The 13,703-nt window shown below is 40.3% G+C and overlaps 2 protein-coding genes across 2 annotated transcripts in view; both read right to left on the bottom strand.

The window, feature by feature from the left end:
• The window catches only part of LOC105978627 (RNA-binding protein Raly-like), a 3,483-nt gene extending 2,770 nt beyond the window's left edge, over positions 1–713 (bottom strand). The window contains exon 1 of the mRNA XM_045296303.1: positions 7–713. Within this exon, the coding sequence (XP_045152238.1) occupies positions 7–614 (608 nt within the window). The 5' untranslated portion in view covers positions 615–713. The remainder of the gene's footprint in view (positions 1–6) is intronic.
• PIK3C3 (phosphatidylinositol 3-kinase catalytic subunit type 3) overlaps positions 1–13,703 on the bottom strand; it is a 114,949-nt gene that overhangs the window by 29,680 nt on the left and 71,566 nt on the right. Inside the window, exons 17-21 of the mRNA XM_045296041.1 lie at positions 12,468–12,596; positions 11,928–11,997; positions 8,614–8,678; positions 7,758–7,842; positions 4,364–4,438 (exon numbers count right to left, since the gene is read on the bottom strand). Of these exons, the coding sequence (XP_045151976.1) occupies positions 4,364–4,438; positions 7,758–7,842; positions 8,614–8,678; positions 11,928–11,997; positions 12,468–12,596 (424 nt within the window). The remainder of the gene's footprint in view (positions 1–4,363; positions 4,439–7,757; positions 7,843–8,613; positions 8,679–11,927; positions 11,998–12,467; positions 12,597–13,703) is intronic.

Raw genomic sequence — 13,703 nt, 5'->3', positions numbered from 1 at the left:
ATCTGCTGCAAGCGGCCCAGCAGGGCGTCAATGTTGGACTTGATCTGTGTCAGCTCTGTCTTGATGGTCTGCAGCTCACTGCTCTGGAACTTGACCTTGGCTGAGCCGCTGCTGATGGCTGTGGAGCGGGCAAAGAGCTTGACAGGTATGGTAGTTTTGACGCATCGGACGAAATGGACTGTGACCTGGGGTCGCTTCACAGGGACCGCCCTGGGCACTAGCACAGGTGACGGATGTCCCCGAGAGTCGAACAGCCTGTCACAGAAGTCGTCCCGGTAGTAATCAAAGTCAAAGCTGTAGCCACTGGATATGGCAGATGCTGCTCTCTTGAGCCCCTGGGGTCTGTTGGGCTTGGGTTCTCCGGCCATGTTGATGTCCAGGGTCTGCCCGGCTAGCACTCGCCCGTTCTCTCCCAGCACAGCTGCCCGGGCATGGCGCTCGTTGGCATACTGGACAAAGGCATAGCCCTTGTGCACGGCGCAGCCGGCCACACAGCCATACATGGAGAAGATGGTCATCACAGCTGTGTTGAGGTTTCCAGCGAAGACCTGCGAGTTGATGGACTTGGGGTCATTGTTGTTGGTTACGTTGCTCGTCTGAATCTTCAGGGACATGGTGGCCACCAGTACCACCGCTGAGTCAGCTGCTATTTCCTCCCTTGGGTTACAGGGTCAGCACCGGCTGCCTAAGGAACAGGACTTGCCTGCGCTGAGAGCTCGAGGAAGCTGCGCGACTGCTTTGTCCTTTTTATAATTTTGAACTTCGTCCCACATTTTACACCCACTTTATCCAGGACGACCGATTGTGAGCCGTGTGGAGTCAGCTGCGGTCACTGGGCATCATTTAGCTCCGGTGGTCTCGGGGTGGGGAGGCTGGATTTCTTGTCGCGAATTCCTGTCCTTGGGGGTGGTTTCGGAGCATCTGGGTTTTCTCCGCTCTATGCGGCAGACAGGGAGTGACCGACCCAGCGCTGCACTTTAGATGACCGCTCCTAAGCAAAGCAGGGTGGACAACCCAGTCTTTGACGACTGTGAAATCCCAATGGGCTTTGGTGTCCCCACAGACTAGAGTCCTGAGGCCCTAGGCTCAGCGACTCATTCCCTCAAAGTGTCTGTTTATGCCTGAGAAGACTTGCAGCATATGTAAATACATATGTATAGTCTGTCAAACACATAGAGTTTAAGTGTAGTCCCACTCACTCTTTTGCGTTTGCTAAGTTGCTGTGCCTATCTGTGCATCCACTCGTAGACTAAAGCTGTCACCATCTTTGCGTGTGCAAACAAAGTGGATGTGAGTTCAAGCGAGTGGCCTTTTGGTTAGCCACCCAGTGCTTTACCTGGTGGCAAGAATGAGTATTCTTGTATTGAGATTGATATTAACATATGAAGCATCATCACTCCAAATCTGTTTCAAGGAGACAATGCTATATTTGGCCACATGAAAGAAAATACACTGCTAAAGAACTTTCTAAGCTTTTACATTTACGGTGGGTACACAGCGCCCTCTGCTGTACTTGATGAGGAAACTTCAATAAAGTTAACTGAATGGTCAGTGGTTTGGACCCACCAGTTGCTCTGCAGAAATCACATTTGGCAAAATGTTTCCGTAATAAGTCTTAAAACAAAACAAAACAAAAAAGATCTGACTGCATGACTCTGAGTCAAAACAAAATAGCCTGGGATTGAATTTTCTAAACCAAAAAGTATGGGAAAACTCTGAGGAACCTGCAAGTGTGGCTCGTGCAAAACAGAAAGGCCCCAAGAAGTTCATAGAAAGATGGAATTAAAACAATGCAATTTTCCCCACAATAGCTCAGAAGATAGTTAAAGGAACATAATTAAAACAAATCTCTCAGATTTTTTCAAGTTTAAGAATGTATAATAATTTGTACTTGTCTTGAAATAGTCTTTTTTTCATAATGTAATTGTATTCACACTACACCTGAAAATGGAAAACATTGATCCTTCTTACTGAGGATCATTTAAAATGCTAACAGCATGGTTTAACTGGATGAAGGAATTATGAACAAGAATATATCTCTTATGTAGATAAGCATTTGTTTTTAAAGGCAAATTTGGAGCACCCTCTAGTGGAAGAGAGGTAACAAGACACTTAAATCTTCTTTTTCCATACTCTTACAAAAGCAGAAATGGTGGTCTGAGCTGAAAAACTGTATGCGGTAGATTGTCCCCATCAACACCCACAGAGACACTCAAGGGAGCTGTTATCCAAGTTCAAGTGAAGAAGGTCTACTATTTATCAATTTTCCCAAGAAGAGGTGTGTACAATCTGTCAATATAGTACACGTGTAATGCTATTCAATACATTAGAGCAGTGGTTCTCTACATGTGGGTCACGACCCCTCTGGGGGTGATCCAACAACCCTTTCACAGGGGTCACCCAATTCGTAACATTAGCAAAATTACAGTTATGAAGTAGCAATGAAAATGACTCTGGTGGGGTGGGGGGTCACCATAACTGAAAGGGTCGAGCCCCACTGCATCAGGCGGTTCCTTTAGCTGTCCTATGTCAGCAAGCACATTCTGACCCGCAGCAACCCTCCAACGACCGCTGTGAAATTATGATAAAGAACAAGTGGAATCACCTTGTAACTTGATTTTCATGGTTAAACTATTCAAGCAAAAGGAGAGCTGAAAACAACACAGGAAAGTTCTTCCACATAACAGTGTTCTTTAAACACATTACGTCTTATAAACACCCTTTGTTACATTCGCTAATTGGCCATGGACCTCCACATCAAACCGAGAGCATGGCTTGCCCCTTGGTTACTACAGGGACTTTTGGCCTTCACGTAAAAGCAGTTCACATATACAAATTCTTCCACAGATAATTTCTTAGCTGCAGTAAATAAAATCTGAATATGTAAAGATTTACATTAAGTTAATTAACCAAGTTACTTTATTAACAGACAGGAGATGCTGTTGTGTTGAATTCTAGGGGTCTCAATTTAAGGAAATAGTAACAAAACATTAATGGACCTTACTCTTCTCTGAAAATCTATTTTCTGTGGAAGACTAAAGGAACTTCATAAGGAACAGGCACATAAATACTTGCTCTTTCATTAATTCAACAAGAATTTACAAAACACTTTAGCAAGGTGTTGTTCAGGCTGTGGAGAGGTCTGGTAACTAAAACTGCACGGACAAGGTGTCTACTCTCAGGGAGCTTACGTTCTGGATGGGGGTGATAAGAGGTCAGCAAAATGCACAAGGGCCAGGATTTCTACCTCTCCTGTTCACTTTGGTATTGCTCGCTATTTGAATAGAACCTAGCACATAGTTAGGTTCTAAGTAAGTATCTGTCGATTTAAATTAAAGGTAATTTCAGTTGTGATGAATACTATAAAGAGAATACAACAGTAATAACTAGAAAGCAATTAAGAGCGGTTGGCATGCGGGCTGTGTCATTTCAAATCAGAGAATCAGAATCCCTCAAAGTATGCCTATTCATGACTAAGACGACGACCAAAACCGGTCTTGCAAGGATAAGAAAGAAGAACTTACACAACAAACGAAAGAGCAGGGGGGTTTATCTGTGTTGGGCGTGGCATTTTCTAGAAACATGTTGATCACTGTTGGCAAGGTGTAGTAAAATACTCAGCTTGTGTCTAATTTTCTTAGGCAAGAAATGATAGTGCCTTTGACTAGGGTGACAACAGTGGAAATTATGGCAATTAATGACTGCTCTACTCAGGAGGGAGATAAGACTTACTCATAAATTTGATAAGTATGGATGAGGTATTAAGAATCACTCCTAGCTTTGGGGCCTGAACATTTGAGTGGGGAACAGTGCTATTCATTATTGGAAGAGAAAATGAGAATCCGATTTTGACAGCTGAAATGGAGGACAACTTTACAACTGACATTCATTATTAGAATCTCAAGAAGCAGTTGCTAAGTGATTGGGAAGCTAGTCATACAGTTTGAAGTCAAGCGCTGTCGTTTTCAATGTGCTTGAATAGAGGACGTTTTAAAGCCGTGGTACACAAGCATTCCCAGAAAGAAGGGGAATGAGCAATACAAACGTATAAAGAGAAAAGCAGCATATAAAAAATAGAAGTATTGTTCTAACATTCTACCTTGGCTAAGCTGTAAAACAAGAACTGCTTGGATACATTACAGGCTTTTCAACAAAGGAGACATTTCAACTCTAGAAGTCAGTCTATATGCAAGGCTGCCACTGAAAGAGTCTTAAGTGACCATGAAAGGTCATTCTAGATGTCCGCTAAGGACATTTAAGACTGTGATTCAGCTTCACTATACACCTGTTTCCGATTATAGATTCCAGAGTAGAAATTATTGGCATATAAAATGCTTGTCTATTGACAGTCGTTCTTTCTTACCTGTTTTTGTCAGCAAGAGATTATCCAAGTGCCTGTCTCCAACTCCAAGTATGTATGTAATCACACAATAGCCAGCTGCAGTAATGGTGCAAAAGAGTGAAAGAATTATGAAAACACAAGTGGATCAGGCTACGCATTTCACTGGATATAAAAACAGTAGCTGGTACTTTAACCGCAGTTTTGGTGCTACTTTTTTTATTTCCCCCACCTAAGTCCTCAAATTAAATTCACTGCTACTCCAAAAGTGTTTCAAGATATGCAATTCCACAGATTGATCACAGAACTGCACCTTGAAAACTAAAGCGACTTATTAATCTTAAATTTGATAGTCATAAAAAATTAGTTTCAGTAAAATGAGAACACACTGGAACACCATACACTGAGTTCTGCAGTGGAATTCATGTAGAAAACTTAGTTGCTCATCAATACTCGTGTAGATCTACTAGGGTAGAGCACGCATGCTGATAACGTGCCTACGTAGAATGCTAAATAGACAGTTGGAAAGTTTGAGTTCATTTAGAGGCATGGAAGAAAGGACTGGCAATATACTGCCCCAAAGTTAGCTCCTGAGAATCCTGAGCAGCACAGTTCTGCTCTTGTAACACACAGGGACTCACTCCAGTGTTTGGCATTGATGCCACAGTAACTGGCATTCAAAGAGGTAATATGAAAAGAATTACCTTATAGGATGCAAAATTTCACATCCTATATCATTGGGAATCAGATGCGATAAGATTTATGATGGCCAAAAATCTGTGACACTCCTCTTCCCTCATATTGATGTGGGCTCTCTGACCAATAGAATATAACAAAAGTGACAAGTTTCCCAGCACAGCCCTTCAGAGACCAATACTTTTCACTTCCTGTCTCTTACTATACCTGCTCGAGGGCCTTAGCCACCATGTTCTCCAATGCTCAAGACAGGGAGTCATGGTTGTGTAAGGTGAGTGAACTGACAACCCTATGTGAACGGAAAAACTGTCAGACACCTGAGTGATTCGTATCGTAAACATCCTCCCTAACTAAGACTTTAGGTGGGGCATGTCTTTTTTCTTTTAATTTACGGAAAATGGAGATTTGATGATCTGAGACAAACAGAAAAATAAAGAAGTTGGGGAGGAGGAAGAAAAGAGTACAGCGTACGAGAACAGGGGGATAAGCAATGGGAAATATGTTTCCTGAATGCTGTTTATAGTCTTTAAAGAAAAATATACTGTATGTGTTCGTTTTTCTACGCAAATACATTACATGTAAAATATGTTTAAAGACTTCAGACTATGAAAGATTCTAAAATATGTAAGCATATTTTATTAAAGTTTAGAAACTTCTCTGCAATATTAATTTTAAAAATATCTTTCAGTCAAAAAATATAGGAGAACATTTACAAAAATATAGGAGAGAGCTATAAAGTCCAAAATAACTTGAAACACTACCACACAGGAGCAGTGTACAAATAAAAACTATCATATACCAGACAGCAGATCCTCTACTGTAAAATAATATGCATTTTAAGATAGAACTATAGGCCTAAAGAGCCTTCATTTTGCCCCACCCCAGTTTTCACTGATTTTAAAATTTTATTTATTTTTAATTATTTTTTATAAATCATTTTATTGGGGACTCTTACAGCTCTTATAACAATCCATGCATCAATTGCATCAAGCACACTTGTACATATGTTGCCATCATCATTTTCACAACATTTCTTTTCTACTTGCTCCTCTTTTTTCCTCCACCTCCCACCCTTGCACCCCCATGAACCCAATAAATTATAAATTATTATTATTTTCATATCTTACACCATCCGCTGTCTCCCTTCACCCACGTTTCTGTTGTTCGTCCCCCTCGGGGGAGTAGGCATCGATCAGTGCAATTGGTTCCCCCTTTTGTTCCCTTCTCCCCCCACCTTTCCCCTACCTCATGGTATCGCTATAATTTTTTTTAAGGTGAAATCTTATATACTATACATTATTCAGGGCTCAACTCTATTGTCAATTCCTCATGAATCAGTCCTTAATCAGTCTTCTATAGTTCTATCTACTTTCAAATATCCCCTCTCATAAGAAAACTAAAGACAAAAACAAAAACTCTCTAGAATAAAAGCTCTATAAGGAGAGACAAACGTTTGTAGACTATAAATAAAGCCTTGTGACTTGGTGCTATTTAATTATTTACAAAACATGCTAATACCGAAGCAAAATATCTTATGAGACACTCTTTCAAGACAGCGCTGTTCTTAAATCTTGAGATGTTATCTACTGCATCACTGCTGCTGAGCCTTTTGCTTTAGACCACTGAACGGCTGCACAAACCTGCGCCCAACTGCTGAACTGAACTGTGCACAAACTTGCGCCCACCAAGGGATTACAACTCCTAGCAACCCTAAGAAACGGAACCCAACTGCGCCCCCTGGCGTTCCATGGCTGCCACAGCCTTCTCCTGTGGAAGGCCCAGTGGGTTCCCACCACAGACCTTTGGGGTAGCTGCCAAGTGTCTAACCACAGTGCTTAACCACTGCGTCACCTGGGCTCCTTTATCTGATTGCCATTATTCAAAAACTAGGAAGCTCAAGAAAAAAATTACAGATACCAGAAAAGGCAGCTTATAATGATCAAATATTTAAGTGATTGCCAAGACACAGCCACTAAAGACTAACTAGAATTTCTATTTTTGGCACTAATATTATGTAAAAGCATTGATGACCCTTTTTTTGACATTTTATATCTTCTACTCTTCTTCTGGACTTTAAATAAGGATGATCAAAGAAAACTGAAATGGATGAAGAATATGGAATACATCATGAACTGTCAGAAAAACAAACAAATCGGGCGTAGAGGAAATACGGTCAGAAGGCAGCAGTCCCTGGAGAAGGCCATCGCGCTTGCTTACGTGAAAAAGAGGGAGACGTCGGACAGGGCAAGATATGACAAAATAACAATTTACAAATTATCAAGGGCTCATGAGGGAGCGGGGAGGGGAGGGAGGGGGAAAATGAGGATCTAATGCCGGGAGTTTAAGTGGAGAGGAAAGGTTTTGAGAATGATGAGGGCAATGAATGTACAAATGCGCTTTACACAATTGATGTGTGTATGGATTGTGATAAGAGTTGTATGAGCCCCTAATAAAATGATTAATTAATATATATATATACTGAAACAGTGGCTGCAACAAAGGGCGCAAGCCAAGCAGCTCAATGAGGATGTTTCCTTCGCTTAGGCTCTTGGTGACTATGAATCAGCACCAGCTCCTCCGAACCTAACTACCTAGCAACATTCCTCTAATCACACATTTCAATGTTAATGTGTTAGAAGTCTATGTGCATACAGCACCAGCAGGATGGTCTGCTTTCCTCACTTCAACGCGCCAATGGACAGTCATAACCTGAGCTACTTACCACAGCTTTTGACGTAGGTGTCCATGACCTCAGCACTTATCCCATAGGGTCCAGTCTCACTAGGGGCGTATTTCCGAAAAAAGTTCTGAAAGGACACGAATGAGAAGTTTATTACATCAGAAAACAAATTAAGACATGTTGAAATGGTAAATAATAATTAACAAATTTATTTTAAAATGCAGTCAATACATTGTGAAATTTAGATTTTAGGATGTGTAAGAAAGGTTTTAAAAGTGAAGACATTTTCCCATGACTTTTTCAGTCTTTTCGGATTTTTAAGGCTATATTACAGATATAGCCCATGAAAGAAAGAAAGAAAGCTGCCATGTCCCTTCCACAGGGAGCACCAAAATGCATGAAGCACACTTTGTCTTGTCCTTCCTTCTCCCACAGACGAGCATGACTTTGGTTTCTGCTCTCTTGTGCTAACAGTTTTATTGGCATATAATTCACATATCATATATTCTGAAAGTGAAGTTTTTAAACTCTATTTTCATTAATAAGTTGAATGACATTAATTCCAAATTTTTAAAACAATTAAAAGGTAAGCAGTATGCGCTCTCAGAACTTGGAAGAAATAACAAATAGATGAATATTATGACAAATAGATAAATATTATGAGAAGTACCGACTGAACAAAAGAATTACCTGGGGAAAATCAAGGTAGTACAGAGCATCTATATGTACTACCATGGAAGAAATATCAATCTTTATGTCTGAGGAAAAGAGAAAAACTGAGGGAAGAACAATACTAAAAGATGATTTTTGTTATTAGTTCTATATACTTACAGCTACTTAGTTTTTATACCAATAATATAGTTCTGAATTTCACAAATCTTTAAAATACATACTGTACCTGAATGCTTCCTTCTGTATCAAGAACTTCAGCAACAGGAACTGACTGGATGAACTGCATGAAGCCTACACATAAATATATGTGAACATTAAGTATAGTTAGGAGTGAGCAATAAGAAAACTAAAGGTTCTACAAAGGCCTGTAAAACACTAAGTTTATACTGATACTGTGCCATAGTAACTACACGAAGAAACATTTCTGAATTAAGCCATCTTAAATCCATATATTTTATAGCCCAATTTTTATCCTTGCATATGAATAACAAGCAGCAACATTCAAAATTATTTGTGTTTTATCACGCATCAAGTTTCTTGCATCTGCAGTTTTATAACAAATTTAAAGATATAGATTAAAAATTACTCTAAAAACCCTGAAATTGTGGAAAACCAACCCAAGCCTAAAATTGTATCTTGTGTCTACCGTCTCCTTTTGTCTATTTACTGTTTTCTCTCTCTTCCTGGAAACGATACGCTCCTGTTGTTGTTAGATGCTGTTGAGCCAGTTTCGACTCATAGTGACCTTCTGGAAAACAGAAAAGAACACTGCTCTGTCCGGCAAAATTGTTGCTAGGTATGAGCCTAATGCCACAGTCACAATCCATCAAGTGGAGAGTCCTCCTCTTTTTCGTTGCCGCTCTACTTTCCCAAGCACACCTTTATCCCGGGTCTGGTCCTGATATCATGTCCAATGTATATGAGATGAGCTCTTGGCTTGGACCTGGAGAGGCCAGCACCAGCCAATTTCCCACGATGCCTAAGTTCAATGCCAAGATCAAAGTCATGTACACTGGTGGGGATGCAGGCTCCCCGTCCATCCAAAAAAGTGATTAGAATGTCAGCAGTGCCCAATACATGTCTTTCGCCAGAGAAGTCCCTGGAGCTATTAGACATATGCACTTTGTGGGCTGCATTCCTGGTCGCTATCACCCTCATGACATCTGAGGTGCCAGTCAATGGTACCATGGAATATGCAGATAACTAAGAATTACAAAAGATCAATAATCAACAAAGGATCTTATGATAAACGTGAAGAAACCAAAACAAAGTACATGGGATTTCTTGCCATTCTCATTTCTAAGGAAGAGTGCAGTTAAATTTGTAAGAGATTCATTTGTTCATTCTTCTGGCAGTCCACAGTTCACTCATTCTTCTTCACCGAGACTGCAATTCCATGCATCAACTCTTCAGTCTCACGTATTCATTGTCCAGTTTTTGAATGCACATGAAGCAAGTGAAAATACCAATGGTTTGGGTGCCATTTTTGCTTTTCAATAACTGAAAGAGATCTTCGGCAAAAAAATCTGCCTAATGCAATATGCTATCTGTTTCCTTTATGGCTGCTCTACAAACATTTTGGATCCAAGTAAAACAGAAGTACTGGCAACTTCAACTTTACTCCCATTTGGGTCCAGTGTGTGGATTTTTGTTTTCTCTGAGGTGAAATTCATATTGAGAGCTGCAGTCTTTGACCTTCACCAGTAAATGCCTCAAGTTCACTTTCAGGAAGAAAGGTTGTATCATCTGCCTATCATGTTGTTGAAAATATAGTATTAGTAGGAAAGAATAAACCCCAAGGCTTCCAAAAAGAAAGGAAGGAGAAGGTATCTAAGGAGAATGGGAAGTAGGCAAGAGTGCAGTTAAAGTTAAGAGTGCCTGGAGACGACAACAGCAGTGTTTGTTTTTTATTTTGTTTTTGAAAGTTGAATGAAAGAAACAAAGCTTGAGGATTAAATTGGATACCAAAAATTGGAGGATAAAGGCATGAAGCAGTTGCCTTACAAACTTTCATAGGTGGGGGAACATATTCTCAGGATTATAGGGTTAAGGTGTAGGCGTTATTTAATTGCAATTGTGAGGCTAAAGAATTATGTGCAGATGCCAAGTTTCAAGGGGTGGATTGAGATAGTTAAAGTTTATTTTTCCAACCTGGCTGATAAATACATGTGAGGTTAATTGAAGGGAGAGATAAATGGCTCAGTCAGCCTTGCCTTTCTAGTTCTCGGGTCTCTTGCTTTCTGATGGTCAGACCAGGGTGCAGCTGCCTTAGCCAGTTCCCTGCTTCAGATGGCAAGGCTCACTTCCTGCGAGACATCCCTGACGTGAAGCCACATGGACCTACCCTGATGCAGCCCTGGGTGCTGGAGCATCCATGTGGAGACCCCTGACAGCACTGAGATGCTTACACATTCACTGATTTGGCTTTCCTCCTGCAGTCAGCGTTATTGTGTGTGTTTTGTAAGATGGAGGACAACTTTGTGGATTGGTTTCAGACATATTGCCTAATGTTGGACTTGTGGGCTTGGGCAGCACTGGGTTGGGATGTTTTCTTGATGTGCACTTACCCTTTATATAAAACTCTCTCTTATACATATGAGTTTCTTTGGATTTGTTTCTCTAATTTACCCAGACTAACACAAGGATCATAAGCAATCGTGTTCCAGCGTGGGTGTCTGTTACATTAGAAGTACTTGGAGGCAGGGTAGGAGACTGAACAATGTGCTGGCAAAAAGTTCTCGGAAGAATTCCATTGTCTTTTACACGCATTTTCCCACAAACTTGTTGAAGCTTTCTCATATACTCATTTAAAGTAATGAAACTCATGTATTCTTATATCACATTACTGATAGTTTGCATTGCTTCTCTTGTCCGAAGACTAATAAAATTCAGTAAACAAATTTCTTCCAGAGAATAAAAGATCATGTTTAACCCTGATCAAAAGACCATTCTGAGGGGAAACTGAGGAGAAGAAATAAAGCAACAAGTCTGAGGGCATCAGGATAGAAACGAGGGGAAGGACAATAAAGCACACATTTCTGTTTCTCCAAGGTCTCTAAGAGTAAGAAGCTCTAAGACAAAGAGGAGGGTGGAGTTTGTAATAAGGATTAGGCAAGCATTCCCAAGGAACTTGGGAATAATTTCACCCAACTTTCAGAGGTGAAATTATTCGATCTCAAAGACTCAGATGGTATTGGTAAAAAACAAAACAACAGTTGATGTGCAGCATTGCTACTGAGACTATTAAAAGCAGAGCATAGTATATCAAGCCTCTCTAAGTAATAGTAATGTTTAATAATGATTTATAAGGTGAGATAACTATGTATGAAAATATTGAGTTGCAATTAGTTTGGATGCATGAAAACGCATCAAAGAGGGGTTACTTTTCCCCCCAAAGATTCTGTTTTGGGATTTCACAAGGTAATTAACAAGAAAGAAAATAAGCCCAACGGGTCCTCAGGGCGAGACTCTTCATTGAGAAGAGGAAGCGCACGTCCATTGAACAATGAAATCGCCACTCACGGTGTGAAGTAAACTTACCATGCTTTGTGCTAGTAGCTAAGACTTTATAGGGAGTCAACTTCAAATCCAGGTTTTCTTTCCTTAAGAGCTTCCAATCAAAAGATAAAACATAAAGACTGTTATGGCAGCTTTGCAAATAAAACAGCAGTTTCATGTAACAGATACTTAGGACGTAAGCCTTAATTAAGGCAATTTAATAGTTACTTGATAATGATAATCATAAAAAATAGGTATTAAACATTTACACGAATGAAGGCAGGCTAAACTTTTTCTTTAAATCATTGTCAATATTGTTCAAAATGGCTCAATAAACAGGGTTCTTCTCTGATTTATGTGCTCCATTTTGGACATCAAGTATTTTAGAAAACAGAAATCCTATTCTGTTTCATTTTATACTCATCACAGGAGCCATTATACAGTGTACAAATGCAACAGAGTTCTTTACGCTCAAGACTCAGTGGAAATTGTTGTACTTTTTAAAGATTATACCCAAATGTACTTTTTTTGGATACAGAATGTGTGCATTAAGTCAGAGTTTCAATATAAGGCCATACTTACCTTGTCCATGAGTGAAATGATTTGAAGAATAAGTTGATCCTGGCGTAAATCATCTCCATGCTTAAATATAACAGGATACTTGCCTCCATCTTCTGTCTTAAAGAATAACTGTGCAGGCATAAGGGCACTCTGGGGAATAACAAAAACTCTAGATGTAAATTTATATATAAAGATTTACTATTCTCAGAAGGAAACTGTCACATAATGAAAACAAGCAGATCAATAGTACCTAAATGAAACGAGATGGGTTGGTGGCAAGATACCTTAGGGTGCAATGAGAACAATAAGCTATCAAATAGTCCAAAGATTACATGCTGAAAGAAGTAGGCATTTTATGGTCAGACAGCCATAGGTAGGAATCCAGGCTCTAGCTGGATAATCCTCCCCTGTAATATAAAAGTACCAACTCGTCTGCATAGTTGCTGAAGTGATCAGAAGCAGGTCAAGGGTCTGACATCACGCTTGATACAGACAGGCAGTTACTCTAAGCATCCATGTCATTATTGTTTTTATAAGACAGAGAGATTGGAATAAAGAGGATTTAAAAGCACAGCAGAAAATTGTACTAGTTAGTCTCGTGGACAACTGCCCCTCCCCCCCAGAAGAATTTACTTGAGAAGACAGCACTGAAGCTGCAGCTAAGGGAGAGGGGCATGTCTGATCAGAGCAAATGGGAGCACTTAAGTGAGAGGCAGAGACAGTGAAGCACATCCTAACCCACCAGGCCTGGAGGAGGACACTCCTACTCTGAACAGCCAATGGACAGAGTGGTCAATATGGCTGATCCCACTACGAAACACGTTGTCCCTTGATGGCCCCCGGCCATCAAGGGGACAACACTGGAGACTGAGTGTAGGAACTGGCCCAGACTGACCCTGTGACACCAAGGCAAACCACTAAAAGAGTGCGACTGAGCAACCATGGGAGCAGAGCAGGCAGCCCCTGAGGGAGTACACAGGACAGACTCTGGGGTCAGAGCATGGTACCCCATAGGACCTGACTGAAGGTCACTCCTAGAGGTCAAGAATCAGACCTTGATTTATTTACAGGTTTCTCTTCCTTTTAAAAAATTCTTTCTTTTAATTAATTTATTCTTCTATGGGTAATTGGTTCCCTTTTTTATTGTTATCACTGTGTTCTCACCCATCGCCTATCTTGCTATGGCTTGGTTTTTGGTGCATATTATTATCTCTACAGATCTATCTAGATAAGATAGACTGGATGAATAGTCTGGAG

This window comes from Echinops telfairi, unplaced genomic scaffold (assembly GCF_000313985.2).
Source record: "Echinops telfairi isolate 266 unplaced genomic scaffold, ASM31398v2 ScPeMD7_7400;HRSCAF=8409, whole genome shotgun sequence".
Lineage (NCBI taxonomy): Eukaryota > Metazoa > Chordata > Mammalia > Afrosoricida > Tenrecidae > Echinops > Echinops telfairi.
Note: the sequence above shows the minus strand (reverse complement) of the source record. Positions and strands in the feature narration are given on the sequence as shown.